The 21,478-nt window shown below is 63.8% G+C and overlaps 4 protein-coding genes across 5 annotated transcripts; 3 read left to right on the top strand and 1 right to left on the bottom strand.

Moving 5' to 3' along the window:
• Window positions 1-3,507: 3,507 nt before the first annotated feature.
• Window positions 3,508-9,593, top strand: KANK3 (KN motif and ankyrin repeat domains 3). Its single transcript, XM_040990158.1, has 10 exons — window positions 3,508-3,541; window positions 4,051-5,271; window positions 5,356-5,455; window positions 5,587-5,817; window positions 5,917-6,001; window positions 6,288-6,504; window positions 8,646-8,788; window positions 8,877-9,077; window positions 9,160-9,258; window positions 9,510-9,593. The coding sequence occupies exons 1-10, from the start codon at window positions 3,508-3,510 to the stop codon at window positions 9,591-9,593; spliced, it is 2,415 nt and encodes an 804-aa protein (XP_040846092.1).
• Window positions 9,594-9,808: 215 nt separating this feature from the next.
• RPS28 (ribosomal protein S28) lies at window positions 9,809-11,147 on the bottom strand. Of its 2 annotated transcripts, none has more exons than XM_040990275.1 (4): window positions 11,061-11,147; window positions 10,919-10,966; window positions 9,997-10,137; window positions 9,809-9,870 (listed from the first exon to the last, which is right to left on the bottom strand). In XM_040990275.1, the coding sequence occupies exons 1-3, from the start codon at window positions 11,097-11,099 to the stop codon at window positions 10,015-10,017; spliced, it is 210 nt and encodes a 69-aa protein (XP_040846209.1). In that variant the 5' UTR covers window positions 11,100-11,147; the 3' UTR covers window positions 9,809-9,870; window positions 9,997-10,014. The 2 variants fall into 2 exon arrangements, with proteins under 2 accessions (XP_040846209.1, XP_040846208.1); XM_040990274.1 differs by having other exon boundaries at window positions 10,002-10,137.
• Window positions 11,148-11,215: 68 nt separating this feature from the next.
• NDUFA7 (NADH:ubiquinone oxidoreductase subunit A7) lies at window positions 11,216-15,989 on the top strand. The gene is made up of 4 exons (XM_040990273.1): window positions 11,216-11,295; window positions 12,725-12,774; window positions 14,439-14,588; window positions 15,788-15,989. The coding sequence occupies exons 1-4, from the start codon at window positions 11,245-11,247 to the stop codon at window positions 15,876-15,878; spliced, it is 342 nt and encodes a 113-aa protein (XP_040846207.1). The 5' UTR covers window positions 11,216-11,244; the 3' UTR covers window positions 15,879-15,989.
• A 1,936-nt stretch (window positions 15,990-17,925) lies between these two features.
• On the top strand, window positions 17,926-21,102 carry CD320 (CD320 molecule). The gene is made up of 5 exons (XM_040990157.1): window positions 17,926-18,058; window positions 19,664-19,789; window positions 19,999-20,235; window positions 20,341-20,490; window positions 20,594-21,102. The coding sequence occupies exons 1-5, from the start codon at window positions 17,926-17,928 to the stop codon at window positions 20,734-20,736; spliced, it is 789 nt and encodes a 262-aa protein (XP_040846091.1). The 3' UTR covers window positions 20,737-21,102.
• The last annotated feature ends 376 nt before the right edge of the window (window positions 21,103-21,478 follow it).

Raw genomic sequence — 21,478 nt, 5'->3', positions numbered from 1 at the left:
AATGGCTGGAGCTGAGCCAATCCAAAGTCAGGAGCCTCTTCCGGGTCTCCCACACAGGTGCAGGGTCCCAAGGCTTTGGGCCGTCCTCCACTGCTTTCCCAGGCCACAAGCAGGGAGCTGGATGGGAAGTGGAGCTGCCGGGATTAGAACCGGCACCCATATGGGATCCCGGGAAACTTTTTTAAAAAAGTCTTTTTTGGGAAAAAAAATTGCTACATTAATAAAAGAAGAAAACTATTTGAATGGACCATCATCATATACCCTAACTAGGATTAAAAAGTCTTGCACTGCTGTGGCATTTAGGAAGCACCTGTTGTATGCAGGCGACTCTGAAAAAAAAAAAATGACCCATCAGTTCCGTAAGTGAGTCAACCAAGCAGTTGACAGGCTAATAAAGCAGAGCCAAGGGGCAGGGCTTGCGGCGGGGCCCTGCAGCCAGACGCGTGGACACACACGGACAGACACACATGGACACACGGACACGCGCGCACCCGCTGCCAGCTCCCTCCTTGCACGCTTCACCCATGCCGCCTCCCGGCCCCGCCCTCCGGGCCCACCTCTCGTCGCCATTGGCCCGTTGGTCGAGCCTCGGGTACCTGGTTGGCTGGCGCGGCTGTCAGTTAGGGTCGAGGCCTTGATAATCCGTCCCCGAACCTCGAAGGGGCGGGCTCGCGTGCGGGCGCGGCCGGGGCTGCGGCTGGAGGTAAAAGACGCCAGGCAGCTGGCCCCGGGGTGACCTGGTCAGTGGGTGGGTGGGTGGGTGGGCATGGCGTGGCGCGGGGGGCGCGGATCAGGGGTTGGTGCGCTGCAGCCGAGCCCCCTTTTGGGGTTCGTGGGGACGCTGGCGAGCTGGGGAGCCCTGGGACACTGGGGCGCACCAGCTGGGGCATGGAGGACCGTGGGTGCGGGTGGCAGCAGCAGCCGATCCGTGCGCCCCGGTCCCCCTCCACCCCCGTTCGCTCGTTTGGGGACCCCTTCTCCTTTGCCTCTCTTCCTGGACGGGCCTGGGGGGGATGGCGTCCACTTTCTCTGTCCCCCCTGCACTTCCCTCACTGGGCATTGCGGAGCTGGTGCGGGGAAGGGTTGCGGAAACGGTTACTGGAGAAGGGAGGGACGGACGGACAGGCCCCCCCCCCCCCGCCCCCCGGGACCTGCAGACAATGGGCAGCGGATGGAACCGCCCGGCAGCGGCGTTTCCTGGAGGAAACTGCTGTGTCTCCACGAAGTGACCTGGCCCGAGGAGGATGATTGGGGGTTAGGAGGAGGAGACGAAGGGGCAGAAGACCCCTCGGGCAGCCTCTCTCATCATCCCGCCTTGGGGGGGGTGGTGGGTCTCGTGCCCCTCCACACAACGTGCTTGCACCCAGGTGCCCCTGACTCCCCCACCCCCAGCTCCTGACCTTAGGATTAGCCGCTTCCACCCCACCCCCACCTCCACCCTTCAAGTTTTCTGCATCCCGAAATAGCCCTGGGGGGCGGGAGTGAGGGCGTGCGGCTGACGGCCTAATGAGGGGGTCTCTGGCAGAGGATCCGGGTCTAGCTGTGACAGCCCCAGCAGGCAGGCAGGCAGGCGGGCAGGCGGGCAGGCGGGCAGGCGGGCAGGCGGGCAGGTGGGCAGGCAGGCAGGCCGGGAGTGGTGTGCAACTCAGGACAGCTCCATGCCTCCACTTGAGAGAGATGGCCTGGCCGGGAGCCGTCCTGGTGTGCACCTGCCTGCCTCTGCTCAGAGCCAACCCCGTCAGTCGGAACCCAGCAGGTGCAGGTGGCAGGGCCAAACTCTACACACACACACACACACACACCAGCACCATCAGCACCACCGCCACCAGCACCACCAGCACCACCACAATCACTGCCACCACCACCACCACCACCACCACCATCACCGCCACCACCACCGTCAGCACCATCACCGCCACCATCACCATCATTACCACTACCAGCACCACCATCAGCACCACCAGCACCACCGCCCATCCCAGTCTCTCTGTCGCGATGATAGGAAGGCCGACCTCAGAGACTTCTGAAAGAATTTCAAACACCCATATCACAGCCGTGCTAAGAGGCTGACCTCCAGCAGCAGGCAGCAGGTCTGAGAGATGGTTATCCCTCCTTGGAGTATCCACTCCTTTGGTTTTAGGGACAGCCCCCAGCTGTGGTCTGACAGTCTGGGACCTTGGCTTGGGGTGTGGCCAGGTCACTAGAGGGAGAAGCAGGGGGCCCACCCCTGTGAGTCATACGTCAGCTGAATGTTTGGCGGGGTCCAGGCCCCCCTAAAGCTCAACCCTGGGTGGGGGGTTTTTTCCATTCCTGAATTTCCCAGCAATTTCCTGAAAACATGTCAAAAGTTCTCTGCCCTGCTGGTTTAGCAACTCGAGGCCAGTGTGAGAGGACAGGAAGCACCTGTCTGGGACTGGAACTGGAACGAACAGCTGGATTGGGGGGAAGGGGGGAGACCAGACGTCAGGGACCCAGGCTGGACACAGGCAGGCAGTGTAGGGTGAGCTGGTGAGGCCGACGGGCACTTAATGACAGAGAAGGTCTGGCACACGGGTGGGCATCGGAAGGGGGTAGCTGTAGGGTAGCCATGTGGCTGGCACAGGGAGTGGGCCAGAGAGCAGGGATAGACGGGGTCTGGCAGATGTCAAGGCCCCATCTGGCCTGGAGGTCCTCCTTCTTTTTTTTTTTTTTTTTAGGTTTATTTATTTTTATTGGAAAGGCAGATCTACAGAGAGGAGGAGAGACAGAGAGGAAGATCTTCCATCCGATGATTCACTCCCCAAGTGAGCGCAACGGCTGGTGCTGCACCAGTCCGAAACCAGGAGCCAGGAGCTTCCTCCAGGTCTCCCATGCGGGTGCAGGGTCCCAAGGCCTTGGGCCGTCCTCCACTGCTTTCCCAGGCCACAAGCAGGGAGCTGGATGGGAAGTGGAGCAGTCGGGACAAACCCATATAGGGTCATTCCTTCTGTTCCTCCTATCTGTAAATCTGCCTTTCTAGTAAAAATTAATCAATCTTTAAAAAAATATATATGTGGGAGAGAGAGATATTGCATCCACTGACTCACTCCCCAAATGGCTCCAATGCCCAGGGTTGGGCTGGGCTAAAGCAGTTGCCTGGAATTCTTTGCGGTGGCAAAGATCCAGGGGGGTTTTCCTCTGTTCCACCTCACGCTAAGTGCAGTTTAGGAAATGCTGGCGTGCAATGCAGACTGTACCACCAGGGACCCCCCCCCCTCCACACCTGAATCGCGCTTTCAGACTCTCCCCGGGGACAGACCCAACACCCAGGTGATGGCTGACACCTGGGGGGGGTGCCCCCTACATTCAATGCAAACCTTGGAGGTCTCTTAAAGGGATGAAAGAAGGTGCAGGTGTGTGTGTGTGGCGGGGGCAGCCAGTGGGAGGCACCCTTGTGCATCCCAAAGAGAGGTGGGCCAGGCCACACCCTCACACGACACCCCTCGGGGGCCCTCTTCCAGGGTGTCCGGGACAACGACTCTAGGAATCATGGCCAAGTTTGCCCTGAATCAGAACCTACCTGGTGAGTGTGCGCGTGGTGACCCCACTGTGGACCCAGATCCACGCTGTGTGATGCGTGGACCCAGCCCTGCGATGCCTTCCTTGGTTTCAGTGGTCAGACAGACTTTCCCAAAAGGCCTTTGGGGGCCAAGGTCATGCATGACTCCGGGGTTCTGTCCACACGTGCAGCCAATTCCCACCTCCTCCTTCCCTCCTTCCCTCCTTCCCTCCGCTGGCTGGGGACACACTGGCCCCTTGTTCCCTTCCACTCAGGATCCTTCCTTCTGGAAGCTTCCTGACCCCACCCTTCCCCATGACCTCCGCAGCCAACGTCATGGGCCCCCTGCAGTATCCCATCGGCTTATTATTATTATCAGCCGTAAGCACCATCTGTAAAAATCGTATCTCTGCCTTCTGGACCAAGGGACAGAGCAGTGTTTGGGTGCAGGTGTGCTGAGAGTTGGGGGTGGGGGTGGTTCTTCACACTTTGATACCCACCCCTCTCAACGTCCCCCCTCTCCATACCCGCAGACCTGGGTGGTCCCCGCTTGTGCCCAGGGGGCGCCCGCAGCCCAAGCTCACCCTATTCTGTGGAGACGCCCTACGGTTTCCACCTGGATCTGGATTTCCTCAAGTACGTGGAGGAACTGGAGCGGGGCCCCGCAGCCCGGCGCGCCCCGGGACCTCCGCCTCCTCCACGCCGCCCTCGTGTGCCCCGGTCCGATCTCGCTGGCGTGCGCAGTCCAGGAGCCTGGACATCCAGCGAGTCCCTGGCCAGTGACGACGGCGGAGCTCCGGGCGCGCTCTCCCCTCGTTCGGCCTCGGGGCTCCAGAGGCCACAGCTGTCGCCGAGAGCGGCCGTGCGCAATCCGCGCGTGGAGCATACACTCTTGGAGACGAGTCGGCGGCTGGAGCTGGCGCAGGTGCAGGATCGTGGGTCCAGCCCTTCCCGCGCCGCCCCGCCGAGCCCACGCGGGTCTGGCCTCACCAGTCCCGCCCTCAACACCGCCCTCGCCTCGCCGGGCCCCGCGCAACTGCAGCTGGTGCGCGAACAGATGGCCGCGGCTCTGCGACGCCTGCGCGAGCTGGAGGACCAGGTGCGCTCCCTGCCCGAGCTGCAGGAGCAGGTGCGCGTGCTGCGAGCCGAGAAGGCGCGACTGCTGGCTGCGCGCGGGCAGCCAGAGCCCGACGTGGAGGCTGAAGTGCGCCCAGACAAGCTCGCCCAGCTCCGACGGCTCACCGAGCGTCTGGCCACCTCTGATCGGGGTGTCCGCGCCAGAGCCAGCCCTCGTGCTGATTGCCCTGATGGGCTGGCAGCAGGACGCAGCGAAGGGGCTCTCCAAGGCCCCGACGGGGAGCCCCAGACTCGGGAAGCGGGCATCGAGGCCGTGCCCGAGACCCAAGAGGCGGGTGCCCAGACTGTACAGGAGACCCTGGAGGCCAGCGTGGAGGCGGCCCCCGAGACCGTGGAGGCGGAGGCATGGGTGACTGACGAGTTGCTGGGGCTACCCGAGGCTGCGGAGCGCGAGCTGGAGATGCTGCACGCCAGCCTGGAGCACCAGCGCGGGGTGAGCGAGCTCCTGCGGCGCCGGCTGCGGCAACTGGAGGAAACCCGCGAGGCCACGGAGGAGGCCGCCACGCAGACCTTGTGCAGCTGTGGCGAGAAGGCCACGCAGACCGAATCCCCCTCCCTGGGGATCCAGAACAACCCACCTGGATCCCCGAGTGGAGACAGGGCCGCAGCGCCCGCGGGTGAGTTTTAAACCCCCTCCTCGCTCAACCCCAATCAAGCGGCTGCGGGACTCGAACTCAGCACCCTGGCCTGTTCTCCATCAGGCATCCTGAAGTCCATCATGAAGAAGCGAGACGGGACTCCTGGCGCCCAGCCCAGCTCGGGGCCTAAGAGCCTGCAGTTTGTCGGGGTCCTCAATGGAGAGTGAGCAGTCTCGCCCTCGGGCACCCGGATGGGGTGATGGCCTTATGGGCTGGGCAGTCCTCGGGTTTCCCATCTCTGAAATGGGCACAAGTCGCTTCCCGCCTCACAGAGGCTCACGTCTCCCACCCCAGGTATGAGGACAGCTCCTCCAGCGACGACAGTGACAGCGAGGACACCGAGGAGACGGCCGCCGAGCCCCCCAGGGGCAGCTCCTCTGCCTCGGGATCCAGCTCCGGGGATGACGAGGCTGGCGGGACCGACCCCGGACCCCCGGTTGCTCCCAGCGGCGAGGACTCCCAGGATTTAGAGTCTGAGTCTGAGCCCGAGCCGGAGACAGACGCTCAGTCAGGGGCGCAAGGGAGGTGAGCTGGGGGCCCCGGGGAGGCCTGGGGGACCGCTGCTCCGGACGGGGCGCAATGGCTGAGTCTCCCCACGTCCCGCTTCTCCTCCCTCCTCAGCAGGTGCGAGCTGAGTCCCCGCTTGAGGGAGGCCTGCCTGGCGCTACAGAGACAGCTGAGCCGGCCTCGAGGGGTCGCCCGGGATGGAGTGAGTGCCTTCCCCGGGGAGGCACGCTGGGGGCTTTTCTATAGCCATGTGTATGTGTTTGGGGGCTGGGGAGGGGCGGGAAGCTGTTTTTAACTTGCACCCCTCCCACCAGGAGCCTCCCCAATCCCAGACTGTTACTGGGATCGCTCTCTGGCTGGCTGGCCGCACGCAGCCCCAATCCGGGACTGGTTCCCCTCGGATTCTATGCTGGGACTACCCCAACTGGGACGGCCTCCAATGACCTCGACCCCCGCCCACTTTGCGCGTGTATTCCCTGTCCCCGCAGGGCGCGGCGCGCCTGGTGGCCCAGGAGTGGTTCCGAGTGTCCAGCCAGCGGCGCTCCCAGGCCGAGCCCGTGGCCGCGGTGCTGCGTGGAGTGGAGAGCCTGGGAGTCCAGCTGCTGGCTCACGTGGTCAATCTGGCGGACGGCAACGGGAACACGGCGCTGCACTATAGCGTGTCGCATGGGAACCTGGCCATCTCCAACCTGCTGCTGGATACGGGTCAGAGCCCTGAGGGAGGGAGGGAGGGTGGACGCGTGCGCCGGCCACCCGGGAACGGGGTGAGGCGGACCCGGTGCTGAAAATGGCCAGCAGAGAATGCACGGGTCTCATTTGGCAGGCCCAGCCCGGCCCAGCTCTGCCCCTGCTCCCGATTCACAAGCAGTGGCTACCCTGGGCTCTGGTGTAATCTTGTTTAGAAGCATTACTGAATCCCATCTGCCTTAGTCTGAAATGGGCCTCCCCCACCCTGTTCTGCTCAGGTCCTGGCAGACGGTGATAGCTGAGTGCCAGTCCCCGGGAGGGGACCGGGGCTACCGCTGGGGTGAGGTGGGCACCGGCTGCTGGGCTGGCATTACGGTGCAGGTCAAGATGCAGCTTGCATACTTGAAAGCCATACGAGTGCCCACTTAAGTCCTGACTGCTCCACTTTCTTTTCTTAAAGCTGTATTTATTTTTATTGCAAAGTCAGATAGAGAGGAAGATCTTCCATCCAATGATTCACTCCCCCAGTGAGCGCAATAGCCGGTGCTGTGCCGATCCGAAGCCAGGAGCCTGGAGCCTCTCCCGGGTCTCAAGGCTTTGGGCCGTCCTCCACTGCTTTCCCAGGCCACAAGCAGGGAGCTGGATGGGAAGCGGGGCTGCTGGAATTAGACCTGGCACCCAAATGGGATTTGGGGCATTCAAGGCCAGGACTGCTAGGCTACCACGTCGGGCTCCACAGCTGCTCGCTGCTGTCAAGAGAGCCGTGATGGGCTGAGGGCTGGGGCCCCTGCCACATGTGGCCGACCCAGGAGTTTCTGGCTTCAACCTGGTCCACATCTGGCTGTTGGAGGCATTTGGGGGATGAACCAGAAGATGGACAATCGACCTCTCTCGTTCCAATTCTGCCCTTCAGATAAGTATTTCGCGAGTTAAGACTTTCCATCAGCTGGTTCGTTCCCTAAAACCTTGCAGCAGCTGGGACCAGGTTTAAAAGTAGAGGCTGGAACTCAAAAATTGAGTTTGGACTGCCCACGAGGCAGGGCACGGACCCCGGACTCAAGCGGGAGCCTGAAGCGCTGAGCTGAGCAGAGCCCAACTCCTGTTCCCCCTGTCCCTGCCTGCAGGCTGTCCGGCGAGCCTGGCTCGTCCCCCCAGAGTCCCCCACATTCCCCGTGCACGGTGTGTGTACAAGGACAGCTGTGTCCCCACCTCCCAGCTTCTTGCCCCCTTCCTACCTGGCCCAGAGCAGCACCTTCTCGGCTCACTCCTCCCGGAATGGGGGGTGGCTGTGTTTGCTCTGTGTGTGTGACACTCACAGGCTACCCGAGGCAGGTGACAAAGGGGGCAGCGGGCACTAAGATGCACAGCTAGCCAGGGCTGTTCTCAGCCACTACGGTACAGAGAACAGGGCTGGTCCAGGGCCACCTGGCGAGACAGGTCTCGAATTTGCCCAATTTCATTTTCCTGCCGTTTCCTGGTCTAGACCCGTCTCAGTTCAGGCAAGTGACAGCATGCTGCCCAGTAACCTCGCTTCCCAGGAGCTTGCCTTCGGACTAGAGCCACGCTCTCTGGGAACTGTCTCAGAGGAGCTGGCAGAAGTTGGATGGGCCCCCTTTGGGCTCACCTGCAGAGAAAAGCCAGGGGGGTGTTCCCTGTTGTCAGCAAAGCTTGTGGAGTAGCTGGGATTTGAAGCAGCAGTCACACGGGATGCTGGGGTCACGCACAGCCTGCTGCTCCACCACACCGGCCCCTCCCTGGCCTTGTCTGAAGCTTACATCCTGGATTCATATTATCCTGTTGGATCAGGTCCTTACCGTAACAGGTTCATATTAAGCTGATCCTGTTTGCAGTCATGTCCAAGGGCGGCCGTGTTTGCAGGTGCTGGAGGTCAGGAAGGATGGCCATGGGGATGCGACAGTAGGACTGGCTCATTTGTAAGGCAGAGTCACAGTTGGCACAGGTACCCCCCTGACTGTGTGCCAATGGGGAGTGGTCGCCCAGTTCAGGGGGCAGGCGGCCAGAAGTGAGTCAGTTGTGGCTGACCCTGCCCTGAGCACCTCCTGTGTGCCCAGACTGAAAATCCTGGGCAGGTGGGTCAACTTGGAACTTGACAGGCTTGCCAGCCTTGTGCCTGAAGGGGACCAGTCGCTCTCCCACAGGGGTCTGCGAAGTGGACAAGCAGAATCGCGCCGGATACTCGGCCCTCATGCTGGCCACGCTCACGTCGGTGGGGCAGGCGGAGGACTCGGCCGTGGTGGAGAAGCTCTTCCGCACGGGCGATGTCAACGCTAAGGCCGGCCAGGTATGCGATGTCTGCCCCCCACAACCCTAGTCCCCCATCCCGAGCTCTCCCTTCAAGGAGCTCCAATGCCTCCCCCGCCCTACCCCAGACAGGGCAGACGCCCCTCATGCTGGCCATCAGCCACGGCCGCCAGGACATGGTGGCGGCCCTGCTGGCTTGCGGGGCCGACGTGAACGCACAAGACGCCGACGGGGCCACCGCGCTCATGTGTGCCAGTGAGTACGGACGCCTGGACACCGTTCGGCTGCTGCTGGCCCAGCCGGGATGTGACCCTGCCATCCTGGACAATGTGAGCCGTCGCCGCTAGGGCAGGTCAGGGGACACGGTGGTGCTGCCTCGCACACACCTGACCACCTTGCCCTTTGCCCCAGGAGGGTACCAGCGCCCTGGCCATTGCCCTGGAGGCCGAGCAGGACGAGGTGGCTGCCCTGCTCCACGCGCACCTGAGCACGGGCCAGCCCAGTCCCCAGGTGAGTGCAAGGCGTGCAAAATTATCAAGAATTAATAAGAATCCAGCTGCACACCAGGCTGGGCGAGGCCAAGTGTGTCCTACGCTGCCGTGGCCACTCTCCCAGGGCAGCCATGTTTGAAATCCCACAATGGACCACGACAATCAAGACCACTGGACCTTATAGATGGGGGAATGGGCCAAAATGGGGGGACAAACAGGCAGGCCGGCTCCCCTGCAAACATGCTGGATCCCCCCTTTCCTTCTCTCTAGAGCCAGTCACCCCCAGACTCCCCCACAGCCAGCCCCGCTGAAGCGGAAAGCAGCAACGGTGGAGGGGAGCCTCAGCCACAGTGAGCACGGCCGTCCGAAGTGCGCTCTGGCCCCACCAAGAACCTGCTCCATCCGTGCCCCATTCTTTCCTAATAAAATGTTTATAGGAAACGGGCTTGTGACTTAAACTTTTTTGGGGGGACGGAGGGGGCAGTGGAAGGAGGCAGGGAACTGGTGACTTCCCACCAGAGCCTAGTAAAACCCTGACCCACCCCACAAAGGTTGAACTGAACCCCACGTACAATACAAACACTTTTATTTAACAATCGCAGGCCATTCCGGGGGGGCGTCCAGGAGGACCCTGTAGGGGAGAACCACGCGTGAGCGAGCCCCCTGGCAATGGGACCACCCCTCTCCCGCCCCAGTAGGCTCAGCCAATGCCCCCCCTCCACGCTCCACCACCCCAGTGCCTCCCCGGGACACCCACCAGACCACGGGCATCGGCTCAGCGCAGCCTCCGAGCCTCCCGCTCCGACTCCAGCAGGGTGAGCACGTCGCCTTCCCGCACGGGGCCTTTCACGTTGCGGATGATGGAGCGGCTGGTGTCATCCATGAATTCCACGCGTACCTGTCAGACCGGAAGGGAAGGAAGCCGACTGGGGTTCAGAGAGGATCTGATGGGGTCCCGGGCCGTTGGGGGGGTGTAGATGCTTCCACGAGGGGCTCCCATGGGAGATCCTCCCACGTCTCACAGGTTGCCTAGGCATCCTGGGCCGAGCAGCCAGCCTGCCCTAGCCCACCAGCAGAGCACAGACCCCCGCCCTGATCCCATCCCGGGGACCCTCGGCGTCCAGGGCCGAGCAGCCAGCCTGCCCTAGCCCACCAGCAGAGCACAGACCCCCGCCCCTGATCCCGGCTCCGATCCCGGGGACCCTCGGGGAGCTCGGTGTCAGGGCCGAGCAGCCAGCCTCCCCTGACCCACCAGCAGAGCACAGACCCCCGCCCCTGATCCTGGGGACCCTCGGCGTCCAGGGCCGCGCAGCCAGCATGCCCTAGCCCACCAGCAGAGCACAGACCCCCGCCCCTGATCCCGGCTCCGATCCCGGGGACCCTCGGTGTCAGGGCCGAGCAGCCAGCATGCCCTAGCCCACCAGCGGAGCACAGACCCCCGCCCCTGATCCCATCCCGGGGACCCTCCGGGTGCTCGGTGTCAGGGCCGAGCAGCCAGCCTCCCCTGACCCACCAGCAGAGCACAGACCCCCGCCCCTGATCCCGGTTCCGATCCCGGGGACCCTCGGGGCCCTCGGCGTCCAGGGCCGAGCAGCCAGCCTCCCCTGACCCACCAGTGGAGCACAGACCCCCGCCCCTGATCCCGGGGACCCTCCGGGAACCCCACCATCCCGGCTCACCTGCGTGCACTGTCCCTGGGAACCGGTCCTGCCCAGCACCTTGGTGACCTGTAGATAAACAAGCCGGGGGTCAGCCTGAGCCTCCCCCCCGTCCACCCTCTTCCTCCGGTCCTCTCGACTCACACCCGGGCCGCGGCCTCACCCTGGCGAGCTTGATGGGCTGCACACGACTCGTGTCCATGATGGCGGCTCGGACGCGCGGCCTGGCCGAGAGGAGTCACGTGTTGCGGCCCAGGCTTTTATAGGGCGCGCTAGTCCCGCCCACGTACGCTCTCGCGAGACCGCGCGCGGCCGACGTCACCGGCGCCCTTCAGCGCGCACACAAGATGGCGTCCGCCACTCGTTTCATCCAGCGGCTGCGGAACTGGGCGTCCGGGGTGCGCGGGGCGGACAGGGGTCTCCCCGGGGGTGGGTGGACGGGCCAGGGGGCCGTGGGCTCCGGGCGTGTCGGGGCCCGCTCCCGCTCCGCACGGAACCCGGGTGCTTGGCGGCCTGTGACCCCTGAAAGTCCGCGGTGCGCCTGCTGCCCTCTCAGGCCTGAGTCCCTCCCGGCCCCCCAGCCTGTGACCCCGGACACCCCGGACCCCCCAGGCCCTCCAACCTGGGACCCCGGACACCCTAGACATCCCGGCCCCCTAGACTGAGACCCCCGGACACTCCTCCCCGACACCCCCAGCCTGTGACCCCCGACATCCCTCCGCGACCCCCAGCCTGTGACCCCCGGACACCCCGGACCCCCCGGGCCCTCCAACCTGGGACCCCGGACACCCTAGACATCCCGGCCCCCTAGACTGAGACCCCCGACACCCCTCCCCGACCCCCCCAGCCTGTGACCCCGGACCCCCAGACCCTCCAACCTGGGACCCCGGACACCCCTGATACCCCGGCCCCCTAGACTGAGACCCCCGACACCCCTCCCCGACCCCGCACCCAGCCTGTGACCCCCAGACCCTCCAACCTGGGACCCCGGACACCCCTGACACCCCGGCCCCCTAGACTGAGACCCCCGACATCCCTCCGCGACCCCCAGCCTGTGACCCCCCGGGCCCTCCAACCTGGGGCCCCAGACACCCCTGACACCCCGAGCCCCCCAGCCTGTGACGCCCGGATCCCCCTCGGCCCCCCAGCCTTTGACCCCCTGACACCCTGGGCCCCCCAGCCTGTCACCCTCGAACACCCTTGACACCCCGGGCCCCCCAGCCTGTGACCCCCGGACCCTCCGGGCCCTCCAACCTGGGGCCTTGGACACCCCTGACACCCCGGCCCCCTAGACTGAGACCCCCAGACACCTCTCCCCAACCCCGCCCCCAGCCTGTGATGCCCGGATCCCCCTCGGCCCCCCAGACTGTGGCCCCCAGACACTCCGGGCCTCCAACCTGGGGACCCCCAGACCCTCCAGTCTGTGACCCCCAGACACCCCTGATACCCTGGGCCCTCCAGCCTGTGGTCCCGGACCCCCCATTTCCCAGGGCCCTCCAGCTGTGGCACCCGACACCCCCCAGCCCTCCAGCCTGTGGCTCCAGACCCCCCCCCCCCATAGGTCCTCTAGCCTGTGGCCCTGACACCTCCTGGAGCCTCCAGCCTGTGGCCCCGGGACACCCCAGAGCCCTCCAGTCTGTGACCCTGGGCCCCCCCACCCTGTGGCCCCCGGACCCCAGCTTTTCTCTGCGGAGCCCCCATCCCCATCGCTCCACACGATCTCCCACTGAGTCATCCGTGTCCCGTTTGCCTTTTCCCGTCCCGGGGTGCCCTGCAGCCTCACCTGCTCCCCCTCTTTCTCTAATCTTCCCCCACCTCCTCCCACAGCAAGACCTGCAGGCGAAGCTGCAGCTGCGCTACCAGGAGATCGCCAAACGGTGAGACAGTGTCCCTTTCGACCCCGCTGGCCATGGTGGAGGAGTAGCCCCCTGGCCTGGGGACACGTTGACCTTTGCTGGCCTCTTTCTGGGACAGGCTGTTGCGGACACAGCCAGGCTGGGTAGAGGTGGGGAGTGCATTCTGTCTAGGGGACCCCTGGTTACATGTTGCAGGGTTCGGGATAACCCTGTTGTTGAGTGTGGCCCAGAGAAGGCGCAATGGTTTGCCTAAAGTTCCCTAAGAGGTGGGAAGAGACAGCTAGGGGCCTCGGCTTTGGAGACACAGGTTCTCTTGTCTTGAACGCACCAGGATCCCATATGGGCGCCGGTTCGTGTCCCGGCAGTTCCACTTCCCATCCAGCTCCCTGCCTGTGGCTGGGAAAGCAGTGGAGGACGGCCCAAAGCCTTGGGGACCCTGCACCTGCATGTGGGAGACCCGGAAGAAGTTCCTGGCTCCTGGCTTCGGATCGGCATAGCACTGGCTCTTCCTCTCTGTCTCTCCTCCTCTCTGTATATCTGACTTTGTAATAAAAATAAATAAATAAATCTTTAAAAAAAGAATAACATAGGCAAGCCTGTGTGGATGCCTGCAAGTCCTAACTAAACACAGGTGTCCCGCCCAGTTACTTGCTAAATGGCTTAGAAGTTTTTTGGTTTTTCTTGGCGGGGTAGTAGCGCCTTCTAGCGGTTGTTTTATTTTAAGAATTTTTTTTTTTTAATGGGAAAGTCAGATACATACAGAGAGCTGGAAAAAATCTTCCATCCACTGCTTCACTCCCCAAGTGACCCCAACGGCCGCTGCTGCACTAATCCGAAGCCAGGAGCTTCTTCCGAGTCTCCCACATGAGTGAAGTGGTCCGAGAACTTGGCCCGTCCCCAGCCACCTCCATGCACATTTAGCCGGAAACTGGGACTGGGAGCGGGCGAAGCTGGGACTTGAACCCCGGCACTCGGATATAGGGTTGCCCGTGTTCCACATGGGGGTTTACCTGCCAGGCCCAGTGCCTGCCACCTCGGCTCTCTCCCTCTGGGCAGCGTTGTGGCTTTGAACACTTTTAAGGCCTCGGATTTGTGGGTCAGTTCAACCCAGGGGTGGGTCCCCTTCAGCCACCACTGGCTGCAGGGTCTGGAGGTCGCCTTAAGCGCTCAGCAGGAAGTAGGCAGCCCTGGGCGGGCTCCAAGGGCAAGCTGTTCTTTGTGAAATGAAACTTTGATCCTGGCAGAGTTCTCAGAAGAATTCCCAAGACTTCAGGAAGCTCAGAGGTTCCTCTTCCGGAGGCAGGCCTTGGGATGGGCGCGCTAATATGGCACCCCCCCACCACCACCACCAGAAGCCCCCATGGCAGGGCTGGTGCATTGCCTGGGCCACGACCACTTCCTGCCCTCCCGTCCCCTGCCTTGGAGCAGGTGGAGGCAGACGGCGGCCTGGGCACCTTGGGACCTGAGCCTGCTGCCCGGTCCCTCCCCAGCCCTCCACCCTCCGGGCAGCAGCCTGGGCACCTTGGGACCTGAGCCTGCCGCCCGGTCCCTCCCCAGCCCCCCACCCTCCGGGCAGCGCTCACAGCCTGGCACCCAAGGCGACAGACCTGAAGCGGCGGGACGAGGGGAAGCTGGGCTCCGTTGTTGGTCTCTGTCACAGCTCCTGCCCTTTTTTTTTTCCCCAGCACCCAGCCGCCTCCCAAACTGCCCGTGGGCCCCAGCCACAAGCTGTCCAACAATTACTACTGCACGCGAGACGGCCGCCGCGAAGCCACACCCCCCTCCGTCGTCATGTCCTTCCAGAAGGCTCTGCAGCCAGGCAAGACCCCAGAGAGGTGAGGCCCCCCGCCTCCGCACCCTGCAGCGATCGCCAAGAACCCCAGGGCAGCCACACTGGCCCGCCCTTCTCCATTTGTAAAAGATTACTCTCTTGTCTTTCTTCTTTAAGAAATTTAGTTATGGGCCCAGCACGGTGGCCTAGCAGTTAAAGTCCTCACTTTGAACAAATCCAGATCCCATATGGCCGCCGGTTCTAATCCCGGCTGCTCTACGTCCCATCCAGCTCCCTGCCTGTGGCCTGGGAAAGCAGTGGAGGACGGCCCAAAGCCTTGGGACCCTGCCACCCGTGTGGGAGACCTGAACTGGAGGAGCTCCTGGCTCCTGGCTTCAGATCGGCTCAGCTCCAGCTGTTGCGGCTACTTAGGGCGTGAACCAGTGGATGGAAGATCTTCCTCTCTGTCTCTCCTCCTCTCTGTATATCTGACTTTGTAATAAAAATAAATAAATCTTTAAAAAAATAAAAGGAAATTTAGCTATGGATTTGAAAGAGTTCTGGAGAGAGGAAGAGAGACAGGAAGACAAATCATCCATCCACTGGCTCATTCCCCTTATGGCTGTAACAGCCGGAGCTGAAGCCCCTCGGAGCCAGGAGCCTCTTCCGGGTCTCCCACGCAGGTGCAGGGTCCCAAGGCTTTGGGCAGTCCTCCACTGCTTTCCCAGGCCACAGGCAGGGAGCTGGATGGGAAGTGGAGCTCCCGGGACACGAACCGGTGCCCATATGGGATCCCGGTGCATGCAAGGCGAGGACCTTAACCACTAGACTACAGTGCTGGGCCCGATTGTACTTTGCAATTGTGTGTTGGATCGCAGAGGCAGCAGGCCGAGGGCTGCCTTGGTCTTACGTGTCCTTGTGGGGGACCACACCCCCAACCGTGCTGCTGGTCCTCAGGGAGCCCAAAGTAGAGGACCAGCAGGGGTGGGGTGGGCAGGGGCCTTGCTCAGCACAGCTGGGTTCCCACAGCGTCCCCTCGTGGCAGAAAGCGGGTTTGCCAGCCCCAGCAAGTGTGGACTGACCCTCACAGGGAGGCTGGGGGGACCCCGGAGGGCAGGTCCTGGCTCCCTTGGAATGGAGAGGGTGGGCGACCCCGGAGGGCAGGTCCTGGCTCCCTTGGCATGGGGAGGCTGGGGGGACCCAGAGGGCAGGTCCTGGCTCCCTTGGCACCTGGCCCTAATGGAGACCCTTTCGCTCCCCCAGCTCCCCAGCCACAGCTTCTGAGAAGAAGGCCGTGACCCCGGCGCCTCCCAGGCAGCCCTGGGAGCTGTCCAAGGACCAGCCGTACCTGTGACACCACCCCCAGGTGCCTGGCCCCGTCCCCAGCGGGGGGGGGGGGGATCTGCTTCTGGGCAAAAGTGACCTAATTTATGACAAAATACATGGACGTGCAGTGTTGCTTCTGGCTGTGCCCTTTTGTTTGTTTTTTTTAATTATCTCAAAGGTGAGAGAGATCTCCCATTGGCTGGCTCGCTCCCCAGGCGCCTACAGCGTTCGGGGCTGGGACAGGCCGAAGCCAGGAGCTTGGAGCTTCTTCCGGGTGTCCCACGTGGGTGGCAGGGGCCCCCAAGGACCTGAGCTGCCACCCACGCATCCCCAGGCCACAGGCAGAATGCGGGGTCAGAAGAGCGGCAGCCTGGACTTGAACCAGTGCTCATGTGGGGTGCCGGCACTTGAAGGTGGAGGATTAACCTGTTGAATGACCGTGTCCTTACTCCCGGGAGCCAGCAATTCCATCCGGGTATCCACGCGGAACCCCAGAAATAACGCATGAGCTGGGAGCTGGTTGGGGAAGTGGAGCAGCCCGGACCTGAACCAGGGACCTGAACCAGGCCCCGAGGCACCCCTCACGTGGGTGACTGCACTCCCTGGCGTGGCCAGCCACCCCTGCCACCCTGCTAGCCCATGGGTGGGTGGGGGGTGAGGCGGAGAAGAGGAAGCCGCCTAGGAGTGGGGCCAGGGGAGCACGCGCCTGGCCAGGCTGGAACCATCTGGAGCCCAGCGGCAGCGGGCCGCGTCAGCTTGCCCTGTGCCTGCGTGCCAGGTGCCACCCATGCACCCAGCTCAGGGCTCCCCGCCCGAGAAGGCCAGGAGATAGGGGGAGGTGGCAGGGTGTGCAGCCCCAGCCCCAGAGGGGGGGAGAGGGGCCACCCGAGACGCAGGCCACCGCGGTGGAGGGCTCCCGCGTGCAAAGTCAGAAGCAAAATTAGAGCCCCCTGCCCCATCCTGGGCCAGCGTAACCGTCCTGGGAGGCAGCAGACACTCCCCCCGACACACAGTCAGGCTGCAGTTGTCTGGGGGGCCCTGCTGGCTGCGGCAGGCGGGACTGTGGATGGAGGGAAAGGCAGAGAGGGCCGGCCGGCTTGGGGGGGTCCCTGCAGCAGGGTGCTGGACCAGCCCTGATCTCCCTGGGGTGCAATATGGGGGAACAGGGGGCACTGTGCCGGCTTGGGGGGCCCCTGCAGCAGGGTGCTGGACCAGCCCTGATCTCCCTGGGGTGCAATATGGGGGACCTGGGTGGGGGGCTGTGCCGGCTTGGGGGGCCCCTGCAGCAGGGTGCTGGACCAGCCCTGATCTCCCTGGGGTGCAATATGGGGGACCTGGGTGGGGGACTGTGCTGGCTTGGGGGGCCCCTGCTGCAGGGTGCTGGACCAGCCCTGGTCTCCCTGGGGTGGAATATGGGGGACCTGGGTGGGGGGCTGTCAGAGGACCCAGGAACCAGAGACGGATCATCCATTCCCTTGTTCACCAGACGTTGAGAACAGAAACCTGTTCTGCCGGAGCTGGTGGGAAATAAAAGCATAAAGCAATCGAGGCGGGTCGGTCACACACAGAATCCCAAAGGGGCCATGGGAGCTGCGGGGAGTGGCTGCCTTATAAAATAGATCCCCAGGCAACGACAACCTTTACGCCTTGTGGAAAGTAAACAGCCTAAGCGCACAGGCTCGCGGGCTTGGGTTTCCACAAGTTTCTAGAACAGACCTGGTCCCTTTGGGGGGGTGGGGGGAGGGCCCCTGGACGTGCGCTGCCCGCGTACTCGGAGACTTACGGCCGGCCGCCCCCTCCGGCCTGCGCGTGCGCCGGTCTAAGAGCGGATCAGTGCGCGTGCGCGTGCGCCGGTCTAAGAGCGGATCAGTGCGCGTGCGCGCGCGCCGGTCTAAGAGCGGGTCAGTGCGCGTGCGCGCGCCGGTCTAAGAGCGGGTCAGTGCGCGTGCGCGCGCGCCGGTCTAAGAGCAGGTCAGTGCGCGTGCGCGCGCCGGTCTAAGAGCGGGTCAGTGCGCGTGCGCGCGCGCCGGTATAAGAGCAGGTCAGTGCGCGGCGGGCGCGCAGCGGGCGGGCGGATGGCACGGGCTGCGCAGGGCCGGACGGCGGGCTGGGGCCTGGCCCTGCTGCTGCCGCCCCTGCTGCTGCTCGGCCTCGGGCTGCCCCTGCAAGCCGCCCCGGTGACGGCGGGGTCCTGGGCTCAGACCCCCGGTGAGTGAAGGGACCCCCCTCCATCGCGGACACTCCTCCCGCACGCACGTGGTGGTGGTGGTGGCGGGCTCCCCGGCTGCACCTGTCTGTAATATCCCCCCCCTCCTCACCACCACCCACCACCCCATGAGCACCTCCTGCCTGACCCGGGCATGCACGCATGCACGCACGCACGCATGCATGCACACCTGGCCTGCTCCAGTGTGTCACCTCCAAGCTACCCTTGAGCCCAGCGTGGGCAGCTTGACCTCTGCGCCTTCGCGGGGACGGTCCCCTGCCGCCCCCACTGCCTCGTCCGCCCCCTCCATCTCTCGCCCACCCCCCCCACCCCCCGCGACGCCGGACCTTTGAACCCCGTGGCCCCAGAAGTGACCAGGGCGGGGAGCGGGGTGGTCGGGGGTGGGTGGGGAAACAGCTGGGTACCTGACTCCCAAGTTCAGGCTCACCCACCCGCTCACCCCAGCTCCTCCCAGCATTGCCCTTCTCAGCCGGCCCCTGTGATCTCAACGCTTTGGACCCTCCATTGTGAAAGACAGGCTCTTTCTTTCCCAGGGGAAACTTTTTATTCACGCGTGTGTGTGTGTGTGTGTGTGTGTGTGTGCCGAAATGGTGGGCGGCGGGGAGGTGTGGGGGTCGCTATAGACAACTTTGGAAAGTGAGGAAGAGTCGTGTGTGGGTCCCTGCACCCCGGGTTCAGCAGGTGGCTGCGCTGCCCACATCACGGGACAGCCCAGGGGTGGGGGACGGACGGGGCAGGGCTGGGGGAGGAAGCCACTCCCCCAGGTTCCCAACACCCCCCATGGGCAGGGAAGGAAGCCGGCTCTGAGCCTGTGTGGAGGCCAGGAAGAGGGGGTACAGCCCCCCGGGGGTGTGGGACAGGCAAGAGGAGGAGGCCATGCCAGGACAAATGCTGTTTGCCAGGTTTGTTGCCTGCAAGGCTTCCTCCTGGGGCCCTCAGGCACCCACACCCCCCCCCCACACACACACACCTGCCTCCTGGCTGGCCCCCGTCCCAGGCCTGTGGCGGCAGACCGGGCCACCCTTCCGTGTGTCCTCCGGGAGGGCTCGGCTCTCTGCTCTGGACGTGGCCTGGATCTTGTCGTTGCTGGGCCCTGGGTTGGGCTGGGCAGGGTCGTGGGGCCGTGGCTCTGACCTCCGCTGGACATCCAGCCTCGGGGAAGACACATGTAATCTGTACGGGGGCGGGGGGGGGGCAGTCGTTTTTGTTTAAAGTTTTATTTGAAAAGCAGAGTTTTCCAAGGAGACTGGTTCACTCCACAGATGGCTTGCAACAGCAGGACCCGGGCCAGGCTGAAGCCAGGAGCTTCTTCTGGCGTGTCTTATATGGGTACAGGGACTTGGCCCAGCCTCCACTGCTTTCCCAAGGCTGTTAACGGGACCCGAAGTGGAGCAGCCGGGATTCGAACCGGTGCAGTGCTGGTCCCCAGCCTCATCTTCTTTAGTTATCAACTTCTGTGATGTGGGCCCTGGGATGATGGTTGCACCTGTCCAGTGGGGTTCCTGGCCTCACACCGAGTACAGATCGTCGTGGCCAGGTGTGGGACCCAGCGGGTCTCCTGATGGACAGTCCCCCCCACGCCCCAGGCTCCAGCCCAGGATCGTGCCCGCCCTCCAGCTTCCAGTGCCGCACCAGTGGCTACTGCGTGCCCCTCACCTGGCGCTGTGATGGGGACCAGGACTGCTCTGATGCCAGCGACGAGGAGGAATGCCGTGAGTGACCAGGGCACTCCCCCCGGGGTGGGGCTGGCAGTGGCTGAGGCCCAAGGAGGGACAGGTCCTGGTGGTCGGGGCCTGTGCGTCTGTAGGGTGGAACTGGCCAAGGATGCAAGGAGCCTTTAGCTAGAGGGGCGAGGCTGAAAGGGGACCAGGCGACTGGACCTGGGGAAGCATCCCGTACCTGACCCGCTCTGTGCCGCCAGGGATCGAGCTGTGCGCCCAGAACGGGCAGTGTCCTCCACCTGCCAGCCGCCCCTGTTCCTGCGACAACATCAGCGCCTGCCAGGGCAGCAGCCACCATCAGAACCTGCTCAATTGCAGCCGCGCGTCCTGCCCGCCCGGGGAGATCCGCTGTCCCGTGGGCGAAGCCTGTATCCCCCACAGGTGGCGCTGCGATGGCCACCCGGACTGTCCCAACGCCAGCGATGAGCTGGGCTGCGGTGCGTGGTTCCACCGATGCCGCCAGGCCGGGAGGGGCGGTGGCCCTGCCCTTCCCGCCACCCGCATCATTCTGGGCCTCAGTAACCCGTGACCTCTGCTTGTAGAGATGGGCAACACCCTCCAGGAGCGGAATGACAGCATTGCGGGCGCCCCTGTGACCCCAGCCACCATCCCCTCTCTCAGGAATGTCACAGCCGCCCCTGTCGGGTCCCAGGCTGGAAACCCAAGTGCCTATGGGCTTGTGGCCATTGCCGGTGAGTGGGCCAGACCAGCGGGCATGCTAAGTGGAGGGTGGCGGCTGCTTCCGGCATTGCAAACCACCCACCTGTGTCTTTGCCCGCCTCCTTCTTCCCACAGTGGTGCTGGGCGCAGGCTTGGCCGCTGCCGCCCTCTTCATGGTGTCCCGACTGCGAGCCCAGGGGCGGCTGCCCCCGGCGGGACTGCTGGTGGCCGTGAAGGAGAGACTGCTGCTTTCCAGGCCCAAGAACTTGCTGCTTTGACCATGGACTCTTGGCATGTGCCACGCTGGTGGCCCTAATATGGGCACGTGGCGTACAGCCAGGCCAGTGGGGGGGTGCCCCGTTCACTCACCCACGCTCACGCAGGACCCCGGGACCCAAGCTCCTGCAGACCTGAGGTTCCGGACCACGGCCAGAGCCGAGCTGATGCTGTGATGGGTGAGCCGGCTCCATGCCCGGACACTCCGGCTTTGCCCGCCAAGGGCGGTGATTAAACTTGGTTCGCAGTGTCTGGCTGCCTCTGGGCTTCTGTCTGCCTTGGCTGGGGTGTCCCGCTGCAGGGCTCCCACCCCCCCTCATGTACCATGCACAGTCTAGAAAGTGGGGGCATTTGGGAACCCCCCCACCCCCCGTGAAAGTAACTTTGTTTCTGCGCGTCTTTATCTGTGTGTGTCTTCGTATGTGTGTTTACCTGTGTGCATGTCTGTGTGTGTTGGGAAGAGGGGACACGCTCAGCTGGCCCTCCTGGAGCCCCACTCAAGGGTCCCTCCCTGCAGGACAACTGCCACGCGGGGAGCAGTGGGTACAAGTCAGCCGGAAACGGGTCAGGCCGGTCCTGTGGACCCACTGTGTGTTCAAAGCAGCCGCTGCGTTTGGCAATTTGCACTCCTGGGTTGTGGCAGCATGGTGTGTCCGTCCCATGTGAGGGTCCCCGGGGGGCAAGGGGTTCTAACCCTGTGTCCTTGGGGAGCGTGCCAGGCTGGAGTCATGGCGAACCCAGGAC

Source organism: Ochotona curzoniae, unplaced genomic scaffold, assembly GCF_017591425.1.
Source record: "Ochotona curzoniae isolate NIBS_2020 unplaced genomic scaffold, NIBS_Ocur_1.0 contig_605, whole genome shotgun sequence".
In the NCBI taxonomy this organism is placed as follows: Eukaryota; Metazoa; Chordata; class Mammalia; order Lagomorpha; family Ochotonidae; genus Ochotona; species Ochotona curzoniae.
Note: the sequence above shows the minus strand (reverse complement) of the source record. Positions and strands in the feature narration are given on the sequence as shown.

What these genes read in the sequence shown, in the direction of transcription:
- KANK3 (XM_040990158.1), top strand. Translation starts at nt 3,508, where the DNA reads ATGGCCAAGTTTGCCCTGAATCAGAACCTACCTG. An exon ending in CAGGGCCGCAGCGCCCGCGG is followed by an intron (nt 5,272 to 5,355) that starts GTGAGTTTTAAA and finishes GTTCTCCATCAG; the next exon opens with GCATCCTGAAGTCCATCATG. An exon ending in CAGTCAGGGGCGCAAGGGAG is followed by an intron (nt 5,818 to 5,916) that starts GTGAGCTGGGGG and finishes CCTCCTCAGCAG; the next exon opens with GTGCGAGCTGAGTCCCCGCT.
- RPS28 (XM_040990275.1), bottom strand. Translation starts at nt 11,099, where the DNA reads ATGGACACGAGTCGTGTGCAGCCCATCAAGCTCGCCAGG. An exon ending in AGCCCATCAAGCTCGCCAGG is followed by an intron (nt 10,967 to 11,060) that starts GTGAGGCCGCGG and finishes GTTTATCTACAG; the next exon opens with GTCACCAAGGTGCTGGGCAG. An exon ending in CCCAGGGACAGTGCACGCAG is followed by an intron (nt 10,138 to 10,918) that starts GTGAGCCGGGAT and finishes CCGGTCTGACAG; the next exon opens with GTACGCGTGGAATTCATGGA.
- NDUFA7 (XM_040990273.1), top strand. Translation starts at nt 11,245, where the DNA reads ATGGCGTCCGCCACTCGTTTCATCCAGCGGCTGCGGAACTGGGCGTCC. An exon ending in TACCAGGAGATCGCCAAACG is followed by an intron (nt 12,775 to 14,438) that starts GTGAGACAGTGT and finishes TTTTTTCCCCAG; the next exon opens with CACCCAGCCGCCTCCCAAAC. An exon ending in CCAGGCAAGACCCCAGAGAG is followed by an intron (nt 14,589 to 15,787) that starts GTGAGGCCCCCC and finishes TCGCTCCCCCAG; the next exon opens with CTCCCCAGCCACAGCTTCTG.
- CD320 (XM_040990157.1), top strand. Translation starts at nt 17,926, where the DNA reads ATGGCACGGGCTGCGCAGGGCCGGACGGCGGGCTGGGGCCTGGCCCTG. An exon ending in GTCCTGGGCTCAGACCCCCG is followed by an intron (nt 18,059 to 19,663) that starts GTGAGTGAAGGG and finishes CCCACGCCCCAG; the next exon opens with GCTCCAGCCCAGGATCGTGC. An exon ending in CAGCGATGAGCTGGGCTGCG is followed by an intron (nt 20,236 to 20,340) that starts GTGCGTGGTTCC and finishes CTCTGCTTGTAG; the next exon opens with AGATGGGCAACACCCTCCAG.